Source organism: Aotus nancymaae, unplaced genomic scaffold (assembly GCF_030222135.1).
Source record: "Aotus nancymaae isolate 86718 unplaced genomic scaffold, 86718_ANA_hifiasm-v0.15.2.pri h1tg000062l, whole genome shotgun sequence".
Classification (NCBI taxonomy): Eukaryota; Metazoa; Chordata; class Mammalia; order Primates; family Aotidae; genus Aotus; species Aotus nancymaae.
In genome coordinates, this window is record NW_026988476.1 from 9,343,038 (window position 1) to 9,370,948 (window position 27,911).

The 27,911-nt window shown below is 38.5% G+C and overlaps 1 protein-coding gene across 2 annotated transcripts in view; it reads right to left on the bottom strand.

The window, feature by feature from the left end:
• Positions 1-27,911, bottom strand: part of SEC23A (SEC23 homolog A, COPII coat complex component) — a 68,221-nt gene that overhangs the window by 17,389 nt on the left and 22,921 nt on the right. For both annotated transcript variants that reach the window (XM_012469269.2, XM_012469280.2), the window contains exons 10-15: positions 24,986-25,109; positions 23,100-23,180; positions 21,478-21,567; positions 19,791-19,897; positions 14,134-14,287; positions 983-1,060 (exon numbers count right to left, since the gene is read on the bottom strand). In XM_012469269.2, the coding sequence (XP_012324692.1) occupies positions 983-1,060; positions 14,134-14,287; positions 19,791-19,897; positions 21,478-21,567; positions 23,100-23,180; positions 24,986-25,109 (634 nt within the window). The remainder of the gene's footprint in view (positions 1-982; positions 1,061-14,133; positions 14,288-19,790; positions 19,898-21,477; positions 21,568-23,099; positions 23,181-24,985; positions 25,110-27,911) is intronic.

Below are 27,911 nucleotides of genomic sequence, written 5' to 3' on the forward strand. Positions count from 1 at the left end.
TTTAAGTTTCCTTTAAATTCTGTATATCTCTATAGCATTTCTCACTTTCTGTTCTGTGTTGTTTCTGTGTATTTCACATCTCACCCTTTACAGTAAAAGCTCCTTTTAAGAGGGATCCCCATGTCAGTCACCTGTATCCTCCTAAAGTTCCTTGCACATAGCACTCTAAACACACAAACTTAAAAGTATCTATCAAATCAACAGGAAGAATGAAGGGATAGATTCCACTGCTCCAGGTGGAAAACATTCTATAAAGTAAATCAAATTAGTTTCTTTTCTATCTATCTGGTCTGGCCCCATAGACTTGTTCTCAGGTGATGATACCATACCGTAAGACCAGCTAATTGGTAAAATAACCTCAGATGAAGTCCTTCTGGTACCACTATAATTAGGTCCCCTTAGGTCAAACAGAAAACTAACCAGCCTTTCACCTAATGCTACCCACTGTAGGGGTCCCATGTAAATCTCTATTCACCACAAATAAATGATTATTTACAAGGCCAGTACAAAAATACTATATACTTTTCACCAACTACTCACAGCACAATATTAATTTCTTAGCTATCCCAAAACTTACCTAACAAAAAGAACCCAATAAAATAGGTTCTATAAAAAGAGCAATAAAAAAGGAAAAAATAGGAAAAATGAGGCTCAATGCTGTTGGCCACACAAGAAAAGAATATGGGTCTGGCTGGGTGTGGCACTATTAGTACTTTGGGAGGCCGGGAAGACGGACTGCTTGAGGCTAAGAGTTCAAGACCAGCCTGGGCAACATAGCAAGAAACAATCCCTACCAAAAAAAAAAAAAATTAGCTGGGCATGGTGGTACACACCTGTAGTCCTAGCTAATCAGGAGGCTAAGCCCAGGAGTCCCAGGTTACAATGAGCTACGATCGAGTCACTGCACTCCAGCTTGGGTGACACAGTGAGACCCTATCTCTAAAAAAGAAAAGAAAAGAATATGAACTTATTACTTACTTACCTGTGGATAAAGGGAGAAAGTTTCTGAAAATCTGAAGGAACTTGGGTCATCTTTATGATATTCTCCAAATTTCTGACACTAAATAATAAAATAAAATAATTACTAAATAGTAATTTATTTTCTGGAATAAGAGCTAAAACTGTTAGCCACCACACCTGGCAGAATAAATTCTTAAAGGTAGAATTTCTGAGTAAAGTTACCAACTGCCTTCTATATATAAAGTTATATAGCTGTTTATAAAGGTGGTACAAATTCATTCACCTGACCTATAAACATTAATGCTGTCCATTTCCCTGAATACTAGCCAACTCTAAGTATTATCCTGTTTTTCTAATTCTTACCAGTTTAACAGGTAAAAATTGTTTTGTTCTATGCTGCAACTTTGATTATAAGGAAGATTGGTAACTTTTCCGTATGTTGACTGGTCACCTGCATTCCTTCTTTTGTTAATTCTTTGATCATGACCTTTGCCTATTTTTTACCCAAATCTTACTGACTTGTAAGAGCTCTTATATATGAAAATTCTCACATTCTGTCATGCATATAACAAATGTTGGCACTAAACTCTACTTATGGTAGTTTACCAATCAGATTTTGTTTCATTTTAGTGTAATAAAAATATTTCAACATTTTTGTTTAATGGTTTCTGCCTTTGGTTTCATGTTTAAAAAAATCCTTCCACATCTAGCAGTTAAATACACATTAACCTATTTCTTTTTTTTTTTTTTTTTTTTTTTTTGAGGCGGAGTTTCGCTCTTGATACCCAGGCTGGAGTGCAATGGCGCGATCTCGGCTCATCGCAACCTCCGCCTCCTGGGTTCAGGCAATTCTCCTGCCTCAGCCTCCTGAGTAGCTGGGATTACAGGCACGCGCCACCGTGCCCAGCTAATTTTTTGTATTAGTAGAGACGGGGTTTCACCATGTTGACCAGGATGGTCTCGATCTCTTGACCTCGTGATCCACCCGCCTCGGCCTCCCAAAGTGCTGGGATTACAGGCTTGAGCCACCGCGCCCGGCCTAACCTATTTCTTGATAAATATAGTCTATAGCACAGATAATAATATAAAATTTGTATAATATATACATATAAATTTCTAATCTGTGGGTTGCCTCTTTCAAAAAGTTTTGAGCCAGGTGTGCTGACTCATGCCTGTAATTCGAGCACTTTGGAAGCCAACACAGGAGGATCACTTGAGTCCAGGAGTTTGAGACCAGCTTGGGCAACATAGTGAGATCCTGTCTCTACAAAAAATAAAAAAAATTAGTCAGGCATGATTGCACATAGCTGCCGTCCCAGCTACTCGGGAGGCTGTGGCAGGAGGATTGTTTGAACCTAGGCGGTTAAGGGTACTGTAAGCTATGATCATGCCACTGCAATCCAGTCTGGGAGACAAAGCAAGATCCCATCTCATAAAAAACAATTTTTTTTGAAAACCTGTAAAATGCTCTAGTATCAGTTACTTGAATCATGAGGAGCAGTCCTTATTTACAACCCAACTAAAACACTCATACAAATGGAAAACATAAACCTCACCATGTACTGAAGCATAAAGAAGGTATATCCAAGACCCACTATTTAAGTTATTCAGAAGTAGTAAGACTGGACAGATAAAGCAACAGTAACATGATTTTCTTGAGGAAAATAACATCTCTTACAAAAAGGCTAATTCCTTCTTTAATTCAGCAATTATTTATGCATAAAGGCAGCCACATAAAAGGACCTTAGGGGTCAGTGCCTAACCCCTGTAAGAAAATGGTAATGAAAAGTGGTATCTGTAAAAACAGCAAAACTAAAGTGCTTCAATCCATTGGTGCAGCAAGAGAAAACCTGGCTTGCAGGGAAAGTCCCAATAGTCTTAAGACAGAAGATTTCCTGAGCCAAGTCTGATCAGGTCAAGTGTTTACCCACGATGGCTAGCAATGCAGCTAAAGGAAAAATACAATTAGTGGTTGACGGGTAAACCAAAGGTCAAAGATGAAGAAAAATCAATGATCAATTTTAAGCTGTGAAGCAGAAAAGGTCAGGAGTCAAAAAATGATAAGGAAGCAGGGAGCAGTGGCACAGGGCTGTAGTTCCTGCTACTCAGGGGGCTGAGGTGGGAGGATCACTTGAGCCCAGAAGTTCAAGTCCAGCCTGGGTAAGTAATATGGCGAGACCCCATCTCAAAAGAAGGCAAAAAGAGAGGAACAGATCCCTGAAGTTGGACGCAAGATGGATCCAAACAAGAGACTAAGAATAGAGGCAGTAAATCATGTGTGGATACCAGTATCTTATGTGATAAATGACTCAGGTGGTAATGCACTTTAGTTTCAGTAGCTATTCTAGAATGGCCTCATTTTCTTGTACTGATAACTTCACTGCTGAATTTTCAGCTATTACAACAACAGCAACACAAATAGAGAAAAAGTTCATACTGTTTAGGTATTACAACTTTTATACTTTTTTTACTAAAGAAAAATCTAGGAAATTACATTAACAAATTTCTTTGCCTCAATTTGGCATAGTAATACAATCGTTTTCTTTTCCTTGATGACTTACTAGAGTAACTTTAATTAAAAAGAAACATTTTTTGTGTACTGTTTCAGAGATAGTGTGCATTAGAGAGCCAAATTGGTGCTGGCACAACATCTGTTTTGGACACCTTTAACATGAGAGCTCTTTGCTTCCCTCAGACATTATCATTAAATGGAGTCACAAGACTCATCTGGTCTCTAGCCCCAATTGTCCTGCTGCTGTTGTAAATGCTGCAAAATGTAGAATATGTAGATTGGAAGTAAAGTACATTGTGAGGTTTATGTAATTTTGTAATTTTTGCAGTTGTCTTGTTTAATTAATTACTAGGCCCTTCTGTTTTACATTAGTGCCTGTGTTTTAGAAACATGTCAAACAATGTGGCAGTTTTTGAAATTGATGTATGAGAAAAAGTCATGGAATCAACCTAAATGTCCATCAATAATAGACTGGATAAAGAAAATGTGGTACATATACATCATGAAATACTATGCAGCCATAAAAAGGAAGAAGATTGGCTGGGCATAGTGGTTCACACCTATAATCCCAGCACTTTGGGAGGCTGAGGTGGGCGATCACTTAAGGTCAAGAGTTCGAGACCAGCCTGGCCAACATGGTGAAACCCCATCCCTACTAAAAATTCAAAAAAATTACCTGGGTGTGGTGGCACACACCTGTAATCCCAGCTACTTGGGAGGCTGAGGCAGGAGGATCACTTGAACCTGAAGGAGGAGGTTGCAGTGAGCCAAGATCATGCCACTGCACTACAGTGTGGGCAACAGGGCGAGACTCCATCTCAAAAAAAAAAAGGACCAGATCATGCCATTTGCTGGGACACAGATGGAGTTGAAACCCATTACCCTCAGCAAACTAACACAGGAATAAAAAACCAAACACCACATACTCTCACTTATAAGTGGGAGCTGACTGATGAGAACACATGCACATATGGGGGCAACAACACATGCTAGGCACCTGTGGGGGACGGGGCAAGTGAGAGCATTGGGAAGAATAGCTAATATATGCTGAGCTATAATACCTGGGTGATGGGATATCTGTGCAGTAAACCACCATGCACACGTTTACCTATATAACAAACCTGCACATCCTGCATGTGTATGCCTGAACTTACAAGTTGGAAAAAATAAAAAATTAAAAAACGATGTCGAAATTGAGGTGTGAAATGAAAGATACAAAAGAGAACAATTGTAGACATAAGCCTCCAGAGAATCCTGAGAATTCTGAAGAATTACAATCATATGAGTCATTTCAGTATACTCATGCAACAAGGGACACACAAAAAATCCACCTTTACAAGGAAAATCAGTGGGTTTTACATGGGACAGTAATCCAAGTTGTACTATTCAATTTGTGTCATATGTGACAACCTACAAATTCAGCAATACTGCTGGCAAGATGGCAAATGCCCTTTACTACAAATTCCAGCAACTCCAGAGGCTGAGGCAGGAGAATCGCGTGAACCCAGGAGGCAGAGGATGCAGTGAGCCAAGGTTGCGCCATTGCACTCCAGCCTGGGCAACAAAAGCCAAACTCTGTCTCAAAAAAAAAAAAAAGATGCAGTCTGAGAAACTGAAAAGGTCCTATTTTTAAAAAGTACGATAAGTTAAAGTACTGATGACATGTCACATGATGCTGGCAGCATCTGTGTATAGTAAACTGAAAAATAATAGATTACAGATTGACGAGTTAACAGGTTTCACTGAGGTCATGTCAGATTTCTATAACAGTGAAATTCAAGAAAACATTTTTGCTACAAAGAAAAACTTTTCTGCTGTCCTAAATAAGCAAGGGTCAAAATATACTTAATGTTACATCTATGTGGAAACAAAAGATCCACCTTGAAGGAACTGTGTTGGCATTTGTGCTGATAGCGTCCCATCAATTGTGGACCCCATGAGAGTTTCAATCTCTCTTATTAAAAAAAAAAAAGTGGTAATATTATCATACTGCTGCTCTCCTCCTCCCCCTCCTCCTCCCCACCTCCTCATCCCCCTCCTCCTGCCCCTCCTCCTCCCCACCTCCTCCTCCCCCTCCTCCTCCCCCTCCTTCCCCTCCTCCCCCTCCTTCTCCTCCCTCTCCTGCTCCTTCTCCTTCTTCTTCTGATGGAATCTTGCTCTGTTGGCAGGCTGGAGTGCAGTGGCACAATCTTGGCTCACTAATGCTGCTTTTTTCAAAGAGGTACTAGCATAAAGAAACTCTTGGGAATGAAATGAAAAAAAGTTCTGAACAATGCTACAAATATGGCTAACTTTTAGGGAGAGACCTGGATTCGATCCAAGATGGCCGCTTAGGAGGAAGTCGGGATTGCAGCTCCGAGAGAACGCGCAGAGGGTGAGTGGACGCCGCATCTCCAGACGGATTTTTACTGCTCACAAACCAGGAGATTCACAGGAGGAGAAGCCCCACGGGTCGCCAGCGCCGCTGGTTTGAGCGGTGTGGCCGCTCAGCCTACGCCCTGGGGTGGGGGGGCAGCAGCTTCTTATGCAGAGCTAGAGAGACAGAGTTCCCTCTGAGCCAGCAAGGGGAGCTGAAGCAGTGAGTCAAGCCAGGAGACTCCTGGACAAGGGCGCGCCACGAATCTCAGTGCCGCTGCTTCGGCTGACGCAGCAGCACACAGGGCAGTGAATTGTAACTGCCCACAGACCAGGAGATTCACAGGCGGAGAAGCTCCACGGGTTCCCAGCGCCGCTGGTTGGACCGGAGCAGCCGCTCGGCCTGCACTGGGGGCAGAGAGCAGCAGCTCCTTGAGCAAAGTGAACGAGACTGTGTCCCCTCTGGGCCAGCAAGGGGAGCTGAGGCAGGGAGTCAAGCCAAGAGATTCCCGGGCAAAGAGGGCGCCACTGGAAACACGGCTGAACCCAGGACGGTCCAGCTCTGTGGGGGAGGGGCGTCCTCCATCAGGAAACACCCTGCAGTTCCCAGGGCAATTTGCCATAACCAAGACAACCCGCCATTACAGAGACTCTGTCACTACAGGGGTGGGCCAGCATAGCGGAAGCAGTTCTAACTACACCCATATGGACTGCAGGAAAGCTCACACGGAAGTTGGGCAGAGCCCACAGCAGCTCAGCGAAACCTCTGCAGGCTGAGTGTGACTAGACTGCCACCTTGTGGGCAGGGAAAACGGTAGCAACACAGCTGAAAATCATAAAGTCCAAACTCCCTGGGCCAGAACACCTTGGGGGAAGAAAAGGGGGTTTATGAGTTCAGCTGCTGCAGACTTAAAATTACCAAAATCAGAAAGACAGCAACTACAAAGTCAATAGGCGGATAAATCCACAAAGATGGGAAGAAACCAGCGCAAAAAGGATGAAAACACCCAAAACCAGAACACCTCTCCTCCTACAAGGGAGCATAACTCCTCACCAGCATGGGAACAAGACTGGATGGAGAATGAGTGTGATGAAATGACAGAATCAGCTTTCAGAAAGTGGATAATAAGAAACTTCCGTGAGCTAAAAGAACATGTTCTAACCCAATGCAAAGAAACTAAGAACCTTGAAAAAAGACTTGATGAAATGCTAACGAGAATGGACAACTTAGAGAGGAATATGAGTGAATTGATGGAGCTGAAAAACACAACACGAGAACTTCGCGAAGCATGCACAAGTTTCAACAGCCGAATTGACCAAGCAGAAGAAAGGATATCAGAGGTCGAAGATCAACTCAATGAAATAAAACGAGAAGGGAAGATTAGAGAAAACAAGGTAAAAAGGAATGAACAGAGTCAACAAGAAATATGGGACTACGTGAAAAGACCTAACCTACGTTTGATAGGTGTACCTGAATGTGACGAAGAGAATGCATCCAAGCTGGAAAATACTCTTCAGGATATTATCCAGGAAAACTTCCCCAACCTAGCAAGGCAGGCCAATATTCAAGTCCAGGAAATACAGAGAACATCACAAAGATATTCCTCTAGAAGAGCAACCCCAAGGCACATAATCATCAGATTCACCAGGGTTGAAATGAAGGAGAAAATACTAAGGGCAGCCAGAGAGAAAGGTCGGGTTACCCACAAAGGGAAACCCATCAGACTCACAGCAGATCTCTCAGCAGAAACCCTACAGGCCAGAAGAGAGTGGGGGCCGATATTCAACATCCTTAAAGAAAAGAACTTTCAACCCAGAATTTCATATCCAGCCAAACTAAGCTTCATAAGTGAAGGAAAAATAAAATCCTTTGTGAACAAGCAAGTACTCACAGATTTCATCACCACCAGACTAGCTTTACAAGAGCTCCTGAAGGAGACACTACACATAGAAAAAAACAACCAGCACCAGTCACTCCAAAAACGCACGAAATGGTAAAGAGCACCAACACAATGAAGAATCTGCATCAACCAATGGGCAAAACAGCCAGCTAGCATCAAAATGACAGGATCAAACTCACACATAACAATATTAACCCTAAATGTAAATGGACTAAATGCCCCAATCAAAAGACACAGACTGGCAAATTGGATAAAAAGCCAAAACCCATCAGTGTGCTGTATCCAGGAAACCTATCTCACATGCAAGGATACACAAAGGCTCAAAATAAAGGGATGGAGGAAGATTGACCAAGCAAATGGAGAGCAAAAAAAAGCAGGAGTTGCAATTCTCATCTCTGATAAAATAGACTTTAAAGCAACAAAGATCAAAAGAGACAAAGAAGGACATTACATAATGGTAAAAGGATCAATACAACAAGAAGAGCTAACGATCCTAAATATATATGCACCTAATACAGGAGCACCCAGATACATAAGGCAAGTTCTTAAAGACTTGCAAAGAGACTTAGGCTCCCACACAATAATAGTGGGAGACTTCAACACACCATTGTCAATATTAGACAGATCAACGAGACAGAAAATTAATAAGGATATCCAGGACTTGAACTCAGACCTGGAACAAGCAAACCTAATAGACATTTACAGAACTCTCCACCCCAAATCCACAGAATATACATTCTTCTCAGCACCATATCACACCTACTCTAAAATTGACCACATAATTGGAAGTAAATCACTCCTTAGCAAATGCAAAAGAATGGAAGCCATAACAAACAGTCTCTCAGACCACAGTGCAATCAAGTTAGAACTCAGAATTCAGAAGCCAACCCAGAACCGCACAGCCTCATGGAAAATGAACAACTTTCTCCTGAATGTTGACTGGATAAACACTGAAATGAAGGCAGAAATAAAGATGTTCTTCGAAACCAACGAGAACGAAGACACCACATACCAGAATCTCTGGGACACATTTAAAGCAGTCTCTAGAGGAAAATATATAGCAATAAGTGCCCACATGAGAAGAAAGGAGAGAACTAAAATTGATACCCTATCGTCAAAATTGAAAGAGCTAGAGGAGCAAGATCAAGAAAACTCAAAACCTAGCAGAAGACAAGAAATAACTAAGATCAAAGCAGAATTGAAGGAGATAGAGACACGAAAAACCCTACAAAAAAATCAATAAATCCAGGAGCTGGTTTTTTGAAAAGATCAACAAAATAGACAGACCACTAGCCAGACTACTAAAAAAGAAAAGAGAGAATAACCAAATAGATGCAATAAAAAATGATAAAGGGGATATCACCACAGATGCCACAGAAATTCAAACCATCATCAGAGATTATTACAAACAACTCTATGCACATAAATTGGAAAACCTGGAAGAAATGGATAAATTCCTGGACAGTAGCCTCCTCCCATGCCTAAACCAGGAAGAAGTCGAAACCCTGAACAGACCAATAACAAGGTCTGAAGTCAAGGCAGCAATTAAGAGTCTACCACCCAAAAAAAGCCCAGGCCCAGATGGGTTCACAGCCGAATTCTACCAGACATACAAAGAGGAGCTGGTACCATTCCTACTGAAACTATTCCAAATAATCCAAAAAGAGGGAACCCTTCCGAAATCATTTTATGAGACCAACGTCATCCTAATACCAAAACCCGGCAGGGACTCAACAAAATAAGAAAACTACAGGCCAATATCCATGATGAACATAGATGCAAAAATCTTCAATAAAATACTGGCAAGCCGATTGCAACAGCACATCAAAAAACTTATCCATCATGATCAAGTAGGATTCATCCCGGGGATGCAAGGCTGGTTCAACATACGCAAGTCTATAAATGTAATTCACCACATAAACAGAACCAAAAACAAAAACCACATGATTATCTCAATTGATGCAGAGAAGGCCTTCGACAAAATTCAACAGCCCTTTATGCTAAAAACTCTCAATAAACTAGGTATCGACGGAACGTATCTCAAAATAATAAAAGCTATTTATGACAAACCAACAGCCAATATCATACTGAATGGGCAAAAACTGGAAGCATTCCCTTTGAAATCTGGCACTAGACAAGGATGCCCTCTCTCACCACTCCTATTCAATATAGTACTGGAAGTTCTAGCCAGAGCAATCAGGCAAGAAAAAGAAAGAAAGGGTATTCAATTAGGAAAGGAGGAAGTCAAATTGTCTCTATTTGCAGATGACATGATTGTATATCTAGAAGACCCCATCACCTCAGCCCAAAATCTCCTGAAACTGATAAGCAACTTCAGCAAAGTCTCAGGATACAAAATCAATGTGCAAAAATCACAAGCATTCCTATACACCAATAACAGACTTAAAGAGAGCCAAATCAAGAACGAACTGCCATTCACAATTGCTACAAAGAGAATAAAATACCTAGGAATACAACTAACAAGGAACGTAAAGGACCTCTTCAAGGAGAACTACAAATCACTGCTCAACGAAATAAGAGAGGACACAAACAGATGGAGAAATGTTCCATGTTCATGGTTAGGAAGAATTAATATCGTGAAAATGGCCATACTGCCCAAAGTAATTTACAGATTCAACGCTATCCCCAACAAGCTACCAATGACCTTCCTCACAGAACTGGAAAAAACCACCTTAAACTTCATATGGAACCAAAAGAGAGTCCGCATAGCCAAGTCGATTCTAAGCAAAAAGAACAAAGCGGGAGGCATCACACCACCGGACATCAAAATCTACTACAAGGCTACAGTAATCAAAACAGCATGGTACTGGTACCAAAACAGAGATATAGACCAATGGAACAGAACAGAGGCGTCGGAGGCAACACAACATATCTACAACCACCCGATCTTTGACAAACCTGAAAAAAACAAGCAATGGGGAAAGGATTCCCTGTTCAATAAGTGGTGTTGGGAAAACTGGCTAGCCATATGCAGAAAGCAGAAACTCGACCCCTTCCTGACACCTTACACTAAAATTGACTCCAGATGGATTAAAGACTTAAACATAAGACGTAACACCATAAAAACACTAGAAGGAAACCTAGGCAAAACCATTCAGGACATAGGCGTAGGCAAGGACTTTATGACCAAAACACCAAAAGCATTGGCAACAAAAGCCAAAACAGACAAATGGGACCTAATCAAACCCCACAGCTTCTGCACAGCAAAAGAAACAGTCAATACAGTGAATCGGCAACCAACAGAATGGGAAAAAATTTTTGCAGCCTACCCGTCTGACAAAGGGCTGATAACCAGAATTTACAATGAGCTAAAAAAGATTTACAAGAAAAAAACAAACAAGCCCATTCAAAAATGGGCGAAGGATATGAACAGATACTTTACAAAAGAAGACATACATGAGGCCAACAAACATATGAAAAAATGCTCATCATCACTGGTCATTAGAGAAATGCAAATCAAAACCACGTTGAGATACCATCTCACGCCAGTTAGAATGGCGATCATTAAAAAATCTGGAGACAACAGATGCTGGAGAGGATGTGGAGAAATAGGAACACTTTTACACTGTTGGTGGGAGTGTAAATTAGTTCAACCACTGTGGAAAACAGTGTGGCGATTCCTCAAGGACCTAGAAATAGAAATTCCATTTGACCCAGCAATCCCATTACTGGGCATATATCCAAAGGATTATAAATCGTTCTACTATAAGGACACATGCACACGAATGTTCATTGCGGCACAGTTTACAATAGCAAAGACCTGGAACCAACCCAAATGCCCATCGATGAAAGACTGAACAGGAAAAATGTGACACATATACACCATGGAATATTATGCAGCCATTAAAAACGAGGAGTTCACGTCCTTTGTAGGGACATGGATGAACCTGGAAACCATCATTCTCAGCAAACTGACACAAGAACACAAAATCAAACCCCACATTCTCACTCATAGGCGGGTGTTGAACAAGGAGAACACATGGACACAGGGAGGGGAGCACTATACACGGGGGTCTGTTGGTGGGGACGGGGGGACAGCGGTGGGGGTGGGGAGTTGGAGAGGGATAGCATGGGGAGAAATGCCAGATATAGGTGAAGGGGAGGGAGGCAGCAAATCACACTGCCACGTATGCACCTATGCAACAACCTTGCATGTTTTTCACATGTACCCCAAAACCTAAAATGCAATAAAATAAAAAATAAAAATAAATAAAAAATAAAAAATAAAAAAAAAATGGCTAACTTTTTAAAACAACTCTAGTTCACTCAAGAATTTTTTAAATTACATGAAAACCTACACCAACAACACAAAAACTGCCAGACACAGAAATTCGATAGCTTAGCAAACAGAGTTCTCAACAGGGTGTTTAAGCTAAAGACTGCATAAAGAAGTACCTTCAAAGAACTAATAGGCCAGAGGTTGCTGAGCAGAAATGGAGCATTAAGAACTGAGTTTAGCCAGGTGTGGTGGCTCATGCCTGTAATCCCAATACTCCGGGAGACCAAGATGGGAGGGTTGCTTGAGCACAGCAGTTTGAGACTAGGTTAAGCAAAATAGTGAGATCCGGTCTCAACAAATATTTTTTTAATTAGCCAGGCATGGTGATGGTGGCTCATGCCTGTAATCCCAACACTTTTGGAGAATGAGGTGGGAGAGTCATTTAAACCTAGGAACCCAGGAGTTCAAGACCAGCTTGGGCAACATAAGGAGACTCCATCTCTACAAAAAAATTTGTAAATTTGACAGGTGTGGTGGTATGAGCCTCTAGTCCCAGCTACTCAGGAGGCTGAGGTGAAAGGGTCACTTGAGCATGGAAGGTCAAAGCTATGGTGACCCATGATCATCTTACTGAACTCCAGTCTGGGTAACAGAGTGAGACCCTGTCTAAAAAAAAAAACAAAAAAAAAGGAACTAACAAAGTGCTCTATGTCATAATGCAAGTACAGTAATGGTGTTCTGGCATGTTAAAAACCCAAGTAAGCCAGGCACGGTGACTCACACCTGTAATCCCAGCACTTTGGGAGGCCAAGGCGGGCGGATCACGAGGTCAAGAGATCGAGACCATCCTGATCAACATGGTAAAACCCCGTCTCTACTAAAAAATACAAAAATTAGCTGGGTGTGGTGGCACATGCCTGTAGTCCCAGCTACTCAGGAGGCTGAGCCAGGAGAATTGCTTGAACCCAGGAGGCAGAGATTGCAGTGAGCCAAGACTGCGCCACTGCACTCCAGCCTGGCACCTGGCGACAGAATGAGACTGTCTCAAAAAAAAAAAAAACAAGTAAATCAACACTACTAATAACTTTATTAGCACATGCCTTAGTAATCTAGAACCAGATAATACAGCTTTGTCTATATTTTGCATGTTAATATGTATAATTTTTCTACCCCAATTAATTTATTTTTTTGACACAGGGTCTCACTCTGTTGGCCAGGCTGGAGTGCAGCAGCACAATCACAGCTCACTGCAGCCTCAAACTTCCTAGGCTCAAGTGATCCTCCCACCTCAGCCTCTGGAGTAGCTGGGACTAAACACCACACCTGGCTAATTTTTTTTTTTTTTGTAGAGATTGGGGTTTTGCCATGTTGCCCAAGCTGATCTTGGGCAACATGGCAAAACCCCCGGCCCAAAGTGCTGGGATTATTGCCAATAGCTACCATTCCTGGCCTAATTTCTTTCAAAAGATGCATATATAAGAGTTTCATTAAAATGAAAATAGAAAACTAAGACCATAGCAATGAAGAAATATGTAAAAAAGCAATAAAAATAGTTACAGTAACATAGAAATAAATTTGGAACTAACCTCATTCCAGCCAATAAGAATTGAAAAATAATAGGTTACATAATTGTCACTCTTACATTTTAAGGAAAAACAGCAATCTAGTTTACTGAAAGAGATTACTGAATTCTATTATTCATTACTGTGCTACTGTCTCAGTAATTTGAATACAAGTTTCTTTTTTTTTTTTTGAGACGGAGTTTCGCTGTTGTTACCCAGGCTGGAGTGCAATGGCGCGATCTTGGCTCACCGCAATCTCCGCCTCCTAGGTTCAGGCAATTCTCCTGCCTCAGCCTCCTGAGTAGCTGGGATTACAGGCACGCGCCACCATGCCCAGCTAATTTTTTGTATTTTTAGTAGAGACGGGGTTTCACCATGTTGACCAGGATGGTCTCGATCTCTTGACCTCGTGATCCACCCGCCTCGGCCTCCCAAAGTGCTGGGACTACAGGCGTGAGCCACCGCGCCCGGCCCATTGAATACAAGTTTCTTATACATTATTTCAGACACACCGTTAAGTACTTTGAAAGAGATTATCTGCAACAAGCATTTACTACAAATGAAAGCATACAGATTTAGAAAAGCATAGTGTTTACTTCTTACCAGTCGAATGAGCTGTCTATCCAGCCACCTAAGCACATCTGGTCCTTCTTCTGTTTCTGCTCTATATATTGCCAGCCGGGCCATAAGAATGGCAGCTGCCTCCTGGTCAAAAGATGCAGCAATGTTTTGGATTTGAGTTTGAGCATCTGCCCAGCTAAAGACAATAAGAAAGCACAGAAATGCTGCTGAATTATTGTATCCATCATATCATAGTTGGCTACCACACAAATTTAAAAGATAAAAGATATAGAAACTACTTCGATATTTCAAAATTCCAGTATTACTTAGACAAATTAGTTTTTTGTTTGGGTTTTTTTTTGTTTGTTTGTTTGTTTTGGAGACAAGAGTCTCGCTCTGTCACCCAGGCTGGAGTGCAGTGAAGGGATCTCAGCTCACTGCTGCAACATCCATGTCCTGGGTTCAAGCAATTCTCGTGCCTCAGCCTCCTGAGTAGCTGGGACTATATAGGCTCTGGCTAAATTTTTTGTATTTTAGTAGAAACGGGGTTTCACCATGTTGCCCAGGCTGGTCTCGAACTCCTGACCTCAGGCAATCCACCCATCTGGACCTGCCAAAGTGCTGAGATTACAGGTGTGAGCCACCATGCCTGGCTCAAATTAGCATTTTTTTTTCAAATCGCTAATAGCAGTTTTAGTATAGTATTCATTGTTTTTCAGAAAAATATAACCAAACCTAAAGAAATCTTCCAAAGTAAGTGTAAAGGCAGGTCTCCAACCACATTCCTTAAAACATTTTGTTCTTTTTTTTTTTTTGAGATGGAGTTTCACTCTTGTTGCCCTAGCTGGAGTGCAATGGCATGATCTTGTCTCACTGCAACCTCTGGCTCCCAGGTTCAAGCGATTCTCCTGTCTCAGCATCCTGAGTAGCTGGGATTACAGCCATGTACCACCACACCCAGCTAACTTTGTATTTTTAGTAGAGATAGGGTTTCTCCATGTTGATCACACTGGTCTGAAACTCCCAACCTCAGGTGATCTGCCTGCCTCAGCCTCCCAAAGTCCTGGGATTACAGGCGTGCACCATGGTGACCAGTCAAAACATTAAGATATTTACTAGTCCCGTCGCCATGGTGGCACACATCTGTAGTCCCAGTTATTCAGGAGGCTAAGTTGGGAGAATCACTTAAGCCCAGAAGTTTGAGTTCAGCCTGAGAAACAGCAAGACCCTATCTCTAGGCTGGTTGTGGTGGCTCATGCCTGTAATCCCAATACTTTGGGAAGCCGAGGCAGGCAGATTGCTTGAGTTTAGGAGTTCGAGATCAGCCTCGGCAACAAGGTGAAACTCCATCTCTACTAAAAATACAAAAACTAGCTGGGTGTGGTGGTGCATGCCTGTATTCCCAGCAAATCTGGAGAAGAGAATTGCCTTAACCTGGGAAGCAGAGGTTGCAGTAAGCCAAAATGGCACCATTGCAGTCAAGCCTGAGTGACAGAGCAAGACTCTGTCTCAAAAAAAAAAAAAAAAAAAAAGCCTTTAAAGTCATAAAATAAGGAAGTTTTAAAAAAACAAAGTTTTTTTTTTTTTAAGAGACAAGGTCCAGCTAATTTAAAACAATTTTTTTAGAGATGAGGGTCTCACTATATTGCCCAGACTAGTATTCAACTCCTGGACTCAAGTGATCTTCTTGCTTCAGCCTTCCAAAGCACTAGGATTATAGGCATGAGCCACCACATTTGGCCAAAAAAAAGATTTTTACAGGTAAAAATAATAGCATATATGTATGTCTATACACATAGATATTCACGTCCCTATATCCAACTTTAAAATTTCATTTTTTTAATTTTGTTAAAGCAGAAATATAGAAATACAAAAATAAAGGTTTTCTCTCAGCCTAAGTAATTCTTGTTTATTCCACTATGAATAAAGTGCCAGAAGTTTCTTACTGATCTTTCAATCATTAGTTATAAAAATCACATAATTAAAATTACTTTGTATTCTTTTATCTTCAGTTAATACCCTGACTAAAACCAGTTAAAAGTTAGTAAGTCAGCACTTTGGGAGGCCGAGTCAGGTGGATCACGAGGTCAAGAGATCGAGACCATCCTGGTCAACACGGTGAAACCCCGTCTCTACTAAAAATACAAAAAATTAGCTGGGCATGGTGGCACATGCCTGTAATCCCAGCTACTCAGGAGGCTGAGGCAGGAGAATTGCCTGAACCCAGGAGGTGGAGGTTGCAGTGAGCCGAGATCGTGCCATTGCACTCCAGCCTGGGTAACAAGAGCGAAACTCTGTCTCAAAAAAAAAAAAGTTAATAAGTAAAAATTTCAGTCTAAGGGATTAATTTGATATTACACATAAAAAAGCAGCAATTTATTAAATCCAAATGTTGTATAAATCCAATCTAGTCAAACTGATCCTGGGTAGACTTGGCAATACATTTTATCTGTTTGTTTATTTGTTTAATATTTCAGACATAGTTACCAGTAAGACTGGCAATACTTAGTAGACTTCCTGAAAATAAATCCTGAACCACTTTTACATGTAAGAGTGATCCTAAGGGAACTCAGGAAGTAGCATGTTTAAAATTCTTCTCCCTTCTTTCTGTATTTTTAATTTTCTTTCAATAAGCAAATAATTATTAAATGTTTCCCAGATGGTTGAAACATGTGAATTATCTCAGTGTAGTAAACAGTAAGAAGCAGAAAAGAATGAGAATGTATAAAAGAAGACACTGGTAATTTTGAAAGTTATGTTTTAATGCAAGTTAAAGACTTCATGATTATACTAATAGTTTAGTGTTTTATTATTTTAATTTTAAAAATCAAAGAATTAAAAGCAACACTGTTTGAATCAATACTTTCTCAACTTGACTGACCGTATTCATTTGTCTTAATCTAAATTACAAAGGTGACATTTTTTATTCTGAAAATATAATGGTACAATAGAGAAAATACATTACAAGTGAACACATGCAAATTTACTAATTATTATTTGTTTAGACATAAATTAAAAGGTATGCTCTTAAAGTCAAGTTTAAAGGGCTTCTGGACATTGTAAAAATCTGTCTTCTACATTTCCCATACCCCTTCACTGTGATTCTCACAATTTTAGTTTAAACCAAAATTCCTAGATCAAAGTTATTTTCTATATGAAAAATAGAGTAACTCTGCTTTCTCAGGAGCCTTTATTTTCAGATGGCTTATTCACTTAACAAAAACACTTGCCTAGGCCTCTAAAGTGATATTCTTAGTTTAAAAAAAAAAAAAAAAGGTGCTCTGATAATTGGAAATGGTTGGGATAAGTTAACTTGAAAAGATGGATGCTTTTGGTAAGACACAATGCTATAAATGGCACCATAACACACATATCTCTCTGCAAACGGCCTCATAAATTCTGTGCAAACTGAAAATATATAAGCCCATAATATTTCTCACAAGACAGCACCCTGTGTCTTGAAAGAGTAATCTAACCTTTTAAAAATTTTCATATTAAAGGTATTTCAAAGACAGTAAGAAGAGAAGAATAAACTCCTATATATCCATCACCTAGATTCATCAATTGTTAGCATTTTAACACATCTGCTTTATCAGTCTCTCTCTCTCCATTTATATAAATAATTTTTGGCTGAACTTTTCTAGATTAAGCTGGAGATATTATGACCTTCTGCCCTAAATATTTCCGTGTATATCTCCATGGAACAAAAAAGTCTCTTATATAGCCCCAATTATTAAATTCATGAAATCTAACACTGATATAATGCTATTGTCATATAGAAAGACCATATTCATATTTCCCCAATTGTCTAATAATGGCTTCTAAAGCAAATTTTTCCCTGACATCACATTTTGTCTAGGACCACACACTGGCATTAGTGGTAATGTTTCTTTAGTATCCTTTAATCTGGACCAGTTACTCAGATTTTCTTTGTCTTCCAAGACATTTTTGAATAGTATAAACCAGTGACTTTGTAAAAAGTCTCTCATGTGGTATATCAGTTTCCTTAAGCAAATGTTCTGAATGTCCAATTTAGTGCACATGTGCATGTGTGTGTGTGTGTGTGTGTGTGTGTTGAGAGGCATAAATAAACTGAGAAGTTTGCCAAGAATCAGTACTTCCAAGTTCCTCATCTGAAATCTGAACAAATCAAAGGAAAGGTTCAGTTGACATTTTTTCTTCAAATGAATAATGTATTCCCTTGACATTGTTCCAGAATGTTAAGTCAAAGCAAAGTAACAGAACAGGACACTAAATCTATGTACAATCCTGTGCTAAGTAACAGATCATCCAACACAACTAACACTCAGTTCAAATGTTGGGTTCATGTCCATCACTCACCAAAAGTCTAATGATTTTCAGGAATGAAGCTAGAGTTTAAGTACAGTTAATGAAAATGAGAGCTACAGATGCCCTCCTTGTCCATTGTCTAGACCACGACTAAACTGGGTAAGTTTATTGATCAACGCTTTCCCTATCCAGACAACCAAGTTAAAGACAAACAGTTTAGAGATCAAAGCCTGTTCACTTCTAGATTCACCTCATTTAAAAATCTCCTCCTAATCTCATTTCACAATTATTTTCCTTTTGTTTTATACTTCACAAATACATAAAGATACCAAAGTAGCAGAGAAATAATTTATTCCTAATTCTTAATAAAAAGAAGGGTACTAAATTCAGTTCAATTTGTTGTCTCTGCAAATTCTGGGTAAAGAGCACATGAACAAATACACACCTTATTTAGAGAATCTATCACAAAGATAGGAATAAGAACAGGTATCTGTTGTGCCTACTTATCCCTTTTGGGGACCCTGCATATATCAACAAATTAGGACACAACTATCTTACACAAAATATTACCCTATAGTCGAATCTGTTAGATAGAGACTTTATCTTTTATGGTCTCAACAAGGCTAGTCAAAGTGTGGTATGTGAATGAACCACTGCAATGAGTTAAGAAGAGGAACTGAGAATAAATACTTAGAAACTGAGCAACTTCAAAAAGTAATCTTATGTCTTATCAATCTAATAATAAGAAACAGAGTTTTGTTTTAAATCAATTTTTTAATTTCATTTCTCTAGTAATTCATTTTTATTGTATTTAATAAAAGCATCTGTACCCGAAGGATTAGGAAAGAAAACACAACTGGCCCTTTACCACAGACAAGGTGAGGACTAGTCTATACCACACCATCATATAGGAGGAGGCTAAGTATGTTCACAGATTCTGCATTCATACTCTCTGACAACAGAATCTACCCCACAAAGCAGAAACTGAGTAAAGGCTTAATAAATAAACTAAATTACTAATAACACTTGAAAAATATAGCTAAGAATTTTTATCACTAATTGAAAAATAATGCAATTAATTATTGTGCTATATCATTTATATACATAATGAATTATATATATTATTGACTACTGTAGGTAAATGTTTGATTTTTCTCCTCTCACATGAATGAGGTAAATAAAATAATATTTTGAAGGGTGTGTCTTAGAAGTACTTTTTAAAAATTGCTCTTACAGTTCTTGGCAATGAATACTGTAGCAAACAAGTTGGGTTAGAAAGCAATAGAATACTATTCGTCATGAATATTCACTTGCTAGTCATGGATGTCACCCAAAATAGGAATCCAGTTTAGAAACACGACCCAGTTAGTTGTGATTTGAAAATCAAATCTCTAACAAATGCAACTTACTTCCTAGCAATGGTGGTCACTCGGATGCGTCTCTGCCCACTTGAATGCTGATACTGAGTCACAAACTGTATTGCACCACGGCCTCCTTGAGGAATTGGAGCATTGTGCTATATAAAAATAGTGGAGTAAAACCTAAGCGAAATTTACTATGCTGTTGTCATATAATCACAGGCTACGTGTCCTAGCACTAAAAAAATTCATTCTAAAATTGATTAGGATACTTATTTCAAGTGCATACAAAACAGTTACGATTTGTTACACAAAAGAGGAGAAATTAATTGAGAGGAAGAAAGTAATGAAGAATGAGAGAAGTAAGTCCTGCTAGGAAATCAATTTTCAAGTAATATATAAGCCAGAAGTACATGAAAGAACAAAGAAAAGGGAGACCACAAAGAAATTAACGAACAAGACCTAAGTGAGTCCATTTAAGCCAAATTGCATAGGTTGAATATCCCTTATCCAAAATGCTTGGGACCAGAAACATTTCGGATTTTGTATTTTTTCAAGCCTTATACCAACTGAACATCCCCAGATTCAAAAATCCCAAATCCAAAATGCTCTCCAATGAGCATTTTCTTTGAATGTCATGTCTGCATTCAGAAAGTTCCAGATTTTGAAACATTTCAGATTTCAGCTTTTCAGATTTGAGATATTCAACTTGTAACTAAATAAAGAGAAACTGAGCTAAGTCCTCCTCCCCTAGATATAAAAGATGAAAACAGGCTGGGCGTGGTGGCTCACGCTTGTAATCCCAGCACTTTGGGAGGCCAAGGCAGGTGGATCACCTGAGGTCAGGAGTCCAAGACCGGCCTGACCAATATAGTGAAACCCCATCTCTAAAAAGAAAAAAAAATTTTTTTTAAAGATGAAAACAGAACTTTTAAGAACACAATCATATGATGAACAAATAACCAATGAAAGATTAATGACAAGAAACTAATAGTAATATATAATAATTATCATCAGAAAGAAATATAAGTAGTCAATAGGAAAACTTTATTCATGCCCTCTGACAACAGACATTCTTGCTTTGTTTTTTTGTGTTGTTTTGTGTTGTCAGTAAGAGTCAATATATTTCTTATAAATTTTAATGTTTAAAAAAAACTATTGCACCTGTCTTAGGAAAGCTGTTAATATTTTGTGGTTCATTTTATGCCTAAAAACTATTAATACATAAGTCAGTAATTTGTATTATTCTTCAATGTGATTAATTACCTCCTGTAGCAAAAAAAAAAAAAAAATCTTTCCAAATATGACTACTTTCCAATTTTTGTCTATGGATTTTGATATATCAGACTTTCTTGTAGGAGGACTTATATATCATAATACACTTTGTGACAACTAAGAAGAGCTAGACATCTAATTGCAAAAATGTGTAACTGGAAGGGAATTTTAAATAACTGCCTTTATCCTTTAATTTTATATTCAAAAAAGAAGAAAGAAAACAGACTGAAAGCTGGACTACCCAAATTTTAGCATTTGTAAGTTTCCCTGTATTTCTATTACAATGTCTCCAGCAAGGAGTTTAGCCTTGAAAAATGAAAAAAAAAATGACAAATATAAATTCCAATACAGAAGATAAATTTTGGGTCAAATTTACCACAGGGAAAAAAATATAAATATTCATAGCCTAAAGTATGTACTTATTCTAAAATACATTTTGATATTCAAATGTAGAAAGCCATACCTGATTGACAACCTCAAAATATATGGCTAAGGTTGTAGTGGGACTAAGTCCACATATCTTCCACTGACAAGTGCCACCTGTTCCTATCTCCTGTAAAAACAAAATTTAGCATGTTTGAAAACTAGAGACACAATTTTTTATTAGTAGTAGTAGCAGTAGTAGTATTTTTGAGATGGAATCTTGCTCTGTAGCCCAGGCTGTAGTGCAGTGGTTCGATCTCCACTCACTGCAACCTCCGCTTCCCAGTTCCCGGTTCTAGCAATTCTACCTCAGCCTCCCAAGTAGCTGGGATTATAGGCACGAGCCACCATGCCCAGCTAATTTTTGTATTTTTTAGTAGAAATGGGGTTTCACCATGTTGGCCAGACTAGTCTTGAACTCCTGACCTTGCGATCCATCTGCCTCGGCCTCCCAAAGTGCTGGGATTACAGGCGTGAGCCACCGCGCCCAGCCACAATTTATTAATTTTATATTAAAGTGAGAAAGGAAAAAGACCACAGTAAAAAAAAAAAGTTAATTCAATGATAAGAGCTTAAAATGTTTTAAGACCATAAGTATATTATAAAATAAAATTAAGCATTTTTACATAATAAAAAATAAATTTTACATAATAAAAGTAAAATTCAAATTCTTGCTAAGTACATTACAAAAGTATTAATATAAGTTCTTCATACTGTTGTCTTCAAAAGCATATGTTATTTAACAGAGTAATTACAACTAACATTACACTTGATAATAGCCAAAAGGCCGAGAAGCGATACAACTAACATTATATCCTTCTATCCAACTACAATTTTGTGTAAAGAAAAACTGATTTAACATATAATATATGCATTTAGGAACACAGGTTCTCTGAATGAGAATTGTTAAGCACTCTGATTCCCAAGAAAATGGCATATAGATAGACCTTAATCATGCAAACTGCTTATACATATTAATTTTTTAACTTTGTCATTTTTAAAGTTGATTTCCTGCTTTGTATTATTTGTCCCATCATCCTCTCTACAGCATATGATTCTACCATTTTAGAGTGCATTATATCTCCATTAAATTGGATAAGAAGAACATAAGGAACTGAAATTCCAAATCTGGCTTATTTGGTTACTTTTTTAAAAATTCTGGCAACAAAAATCAATCTAGAGCTAATTTTAACTTTCAGAAATCTCCAAATTTCCAAATCATGAGATTTTTTTTTTTTTTTTTGGCACACTGGAGCAAGACATAATTTAGGCATAAAAAAATAGAAGACTGATGACAGTACAAAAGTTTTAATTTAGGGCTGGATGGGAAAAGGGTATGCAGAAAGAGCAACCACAAATAGAGGTATACCAATAGGAAGCTGAACCACATAAAGCAACCAATATAATAATTTTGAAAGCAATGCTATAGGCTGCCACCCCAAGTCTTTGTTGGTGCTATCTGGTGCATTCACTGTATTTTCTTTTTTTCTTTTTTAGGGGGGATGACAGGTGGGGAACAGGATCTCTCTATGTTGCCTGAGCTGGTCTCTAACTCCTGGGCTTAAGCAATCCTCCTGCCTCAGCCTCCCAAGGAGATGGGATTACAGGTGCAAGCTACAGTTCCTGGCCCTGTATTTTCTTTTTAGAATAAAGGTGACTTACATTTTCAGACACACAAGGTCCTTTAGAATTGAGCGACACACAGGGTCCAATAGCTCCTGAAATCTTTATTTCCCTTGAGGTCTGCAAAATAAGAATACAGCATGTTCGGTTTCCTCAAAGGTAAGTTCGAATGTTCAACTACAGGTATACAAGAATATAAGATATTCATCTATATTTAAAACTCAAAAGCCAATGAAAATACACTAACACTAAAAATAATCAATCGATGAGCATTTCTATGCTCACTGCCAAATTTAAAATCTGGTACCAACCTAATTTCAGTCTTCTATTTCCATTAGCACATAGTGGGTCTCTGTTTGGGAACCTCATCCTGACTTCACACTCCTACCTACCCACCCAAATTCACATGTCCTAATCCAAAACCTTAGACACCCTATTCTATTTTTCCTCCTACAGAAAATCCATCACCAAAATTGGCCTCTCCCCAATCTCTTTGCCACCAAACTTTAAGCTATCACAATACCTTCTACCTAAAACAAAAAATTAGAAAGTCTACTTTTGTTTTCTTACTTGAGATGACATATCCAGAATACAACTGTCGGATGAATCTTACCCAAAATACCTAGTATGACTTCTGCTTACAGATGCTTCTCCATAGTACAAACGACTCCTCCAAATTTAAGCTGTAAGCTATTTCCCCTCATTCCAATACAAAGCATCAACTCTCACTGGGCAGCTTTCTCAAAGATACAATGCTGATTCTCATCTCTATGCCTCTCCTCACACTGGGTTCCTAAATAAAATGCATTATCCTCTGACATCTTTAAAAAACAACTGTAAGTCACACTCCCCTAGAATAAATTGTCCTATATATATATTCATTTTTCTTCTCTAAACCTTTATAGCACTTTTATAATTTACTATTATGTCATTCTATTAAATGCACTGTTTTATCTTTTCCTGCCTCTCTATCAAGACTGTTTCTCTATAGCAAGATCTGTACCTTAGATATCCCTAGACATCCGTGTAATTTCCCAGCATAACATTGGGCATATAGCAAGCATTCAAAAAACAATAAATATTTAATGAAAATTCAAAATTAATGTGATTAGAATTAATTTAAATTACTAAGAATCAATCAGAATTAGAAGCGCTAAGCCTTTGGGTATTTGAAATCAATGATAGAATTATGCAATAACAACTAATCATAAAACAATTACTGATTATCCAAAAGGCAAAAAGCAGTTTCCTCTTGAGTTAGATAACAATTCCTATCATTAACCTAGCACTAACATAAATAGATTTGGCTCTACAAAAGATAAAACAGCCAGGCGTGGAGGCTCACACCTGTAATCTCAGTGCTTTGGGAGGCTGAGACAGGCAGATCACCTGAGTCTGAGACCAGGAGTTCGAGACCAGCCCAGTCAACATGGTGAAACTCCATCTCAACTAAAAATACAAAAATTAGCCAGATGCAGTGGCACAAGCCTGTAGTCCCAGCAATTTGGGAGGGTGAGGCTGGAGAATCACTTGAACCCAGGAGGCAAAGGTTGCAGTGAGCCAAGATCATGCCACTGCACTCCAGCCTGGGAAACAGAGGAAGACTCTGTCTCAAAAAAAGAAAGAAAAAAGATAAAACATACCTTAAAGATTTAAACCCTATATAAAGAAACAGTAAAAAGTTAAGGAATATTTTACCAATATTGTTCTACTTTTCTAACAATTGTTCAGAAATGCTCAAGTATAGTCTCATACACTTAATGATGACACTCTTCAGGTGAAGAAAATCTCTAACTCAGGTTTCAATATAAAATAATTACAATTTTGAAAGCAAATATTAAATTAATTATACATTTTAGAATTATACTCAAGCCTATAAGTTGTCTCTTGATAACAGAACAAGCACGTCAAGTTTTGATTCTTACCTTTATTTCTAATGTACCACCAAAGCCCATTTTAAACTGTCCATGCATGTCTTTGGTAAAGACTCTTTGAAAAGTTTGTTTGAATAAGGAAGTATTGAAAGAATCACCCATTACCATGTATCCTCTGCATGGAAAGAACAAAAGAACATACTTGACACAGTTACCGAGTCCATGTGTTAAAATCGTAGAAGAAAAAATGTACTGCATTATTAATTTTTAATATTCAAATATATATGAGAATATCCTCGCCTCACAAATAATCTCAGTTCTGAGGGTAACAGAGTGCCCCTTACAGTTGCATTTGTCCTTGGTAATTTTAAAAAATTCTTCTTTAAATAGGCAATACATCCACCATATTACAATACTCAAAAGGTACAGAAGGGAATGTAGTAACAAATGTGTCTCTCCCAGCCATCAACCAGTTCTCCATTTTGGTGAAGATACCTAACAGTTTCCAGCATGCATTCTTTTCTTTTTTTTCAGACTAGGTCTCGCTCTGTCACCTAGACTGGAGTGTAGAGGCACGATCACAGCTCACAGCAGCCACAACCTCCTGGGCTCCAGTGATCCTCCTACCTCAGCCTCCCATGTAACTGGACTACAGGTTGTGCCAACACGCCCAGCTAATCTTTCTGTTTTTTTGTAGAGATAGGGTTTTGCCATGTTGCCCAGGTTGTTCTTGAACTTCTGGGCTCAAACAATATGCTCACCTCAGGCCCCCAAAGTGCTAGGATTATAGGCGTGAGCTACCTACCTGGCCCATTCTCACTCTTAAAAACAAGTATGTGTGTGTATGTATATGCATGTATTATCTCGTCACATGAAACATTCATGTTATGCCGAGTAAATGAGAATGGAAGAAAAATATGATAGTATTTTCACTTTATGCATTTACTTTAAATTTTTTTCAATAAGCATATACCTGCTTTTTTAATTTAAAAAAGTTTTTTAACATTAATTAGAAAGTGAAAAACTATTTTGATATCATTCCTTCTCTAGCTGTCAAAAATCAGTTTGGCAACAACATATTATGTCAGTGAAGCTACAGAAAAGCAGGCACTGTCATACACTTCTGCTGGGAATGCAAAATAGTACAAATCCAGTACAGAGCAACTTGAGAATATCTAACAAAATTATACACGGATCTCCTCCTTAATCCAGCCACCCCACTAACAGTAATCTGTCCCAAAGATACTCTAGCAAAACAAAACGAGAAAAACAAAATATATGCCACAAGGTTATTCACTGAAGTACTATTTGTAATAATAAAAGTTTTTCCTTTTTTAAATACCCCATTTTAAACACAAACTCAAAATAATAGAAAATTGAAAACAATCCAATTAATCATGTATTTAGAGACTAGTTGAAAAAATATCACATCCACACAATGCAGTAATATACTGCTACAGACTGATTTCTAAGATATAAGTGAAAAACAAAAAGTGAAGAAAGATGTATAAAACATTCTGTTTATATAAAAAGGGGTATACACATATGCATACAAATATTTAGATATACTTGCTCACATTTTTTAAATATTTTAAGTATTACTTAAACAGCAATAAAAGATACAATCAAAAATCAAAATAGGCAAAAGAATAAAACTGATGTGATATAACTAATTGATCATAATTTTACTTTTGATACTCTAAAAAGTTTTTATGTTATCTCTGGTGCTTATTAGATATTGTATCCTTTTAAATATTTTTATTTATGTTACTGGTATATAAATATATAATTAAACTTTGTACACTGACCTTGACCCAGAAGTCTTGCCAACTTCACATATTAATTCCAATATTTACAGATTCTTTCAGATTTTCTACAAACATGTTATCTATAATGATCTATGTTATCATTATACCTGATAATGCATCCTAGATTAATGACAATTTATATACAAATATCCAGTATCCAGAACAGGCCAGCGCGGTGGCTCACATCTGCAACCCCAGCACTTTGGGAGACCAAGGCAGGCAGATCATCTGAGATCAGGAGTTAGGGACTAGCCTGAACAACATGGAGAAACTCCATCTCTACTGAAAAGACAAAAAATTAGCCAGGCGTGGTGGCACACGCCTGTAATCCCAGCTACTCAGGAGGCTGAGACAGGAGAATTGCTTGAACCAGAGAGGTGGAGGTTGCAGTGAGCCGAGATCACGCCATTGCGCTCCGAAACAAGAGCTAATCTCCGTCTCAAAAAAAAAAAGAAAAAATAACCAGAACAGGCAATTATCAACTATCTAAGGCTAAGAGGGTGGTGAGAAGGGAAAGGAGGGAGTAATGGCAAGTGACTGCTAATGGGTACAAAGTTTCTAGGGTAATGCAAATGTTCAAAACAAATTATGGTGATGGCTGTGCAGCCTGTGAAAATACTAAAAGCATCAAATTTTACATCGTAAATGGTAAGTTTATGGTACATGAATTATATCTCAAAAATGCTGTTAATATAATAAAACAAAATAACGACTTGAAGATATCAAAGTGAGCTTTACAAACAGTCTTGGATCTGCCAGGCGCGGTGGCTCACACTTGTAATCCCAGCACTTTGGGAGGCTGAGGCGGGTGAATCACCTGAGGTCGGGAGTTCAAGACTAGCCTGACCAACATGGAGAAACCCCATCTCTACTAAAAACCCCATCTCTACTAAAAAGCCAGGTGTGGTGGCACATGCCTGTAATCCCAGCTACTTGGGAGGCTGAGATGGGAAAATCGCTTAAACCCAGAAGGGTGGATGTTGCAGTGAGCAGAGATCATGCCATTGCACTCCAGCCTGAGCAACAAGAGTGAGACTCCATCTCAAATAAAAAAAAAAAAAAGACAGACACAGGATTGGACCTTTATAACTCCATATTTTAGAAAAACTCTATAACTCCATATTTTAGAAAAAATTTAAAAGTGTGCTTTACTGAAAGGTGTACCAAAA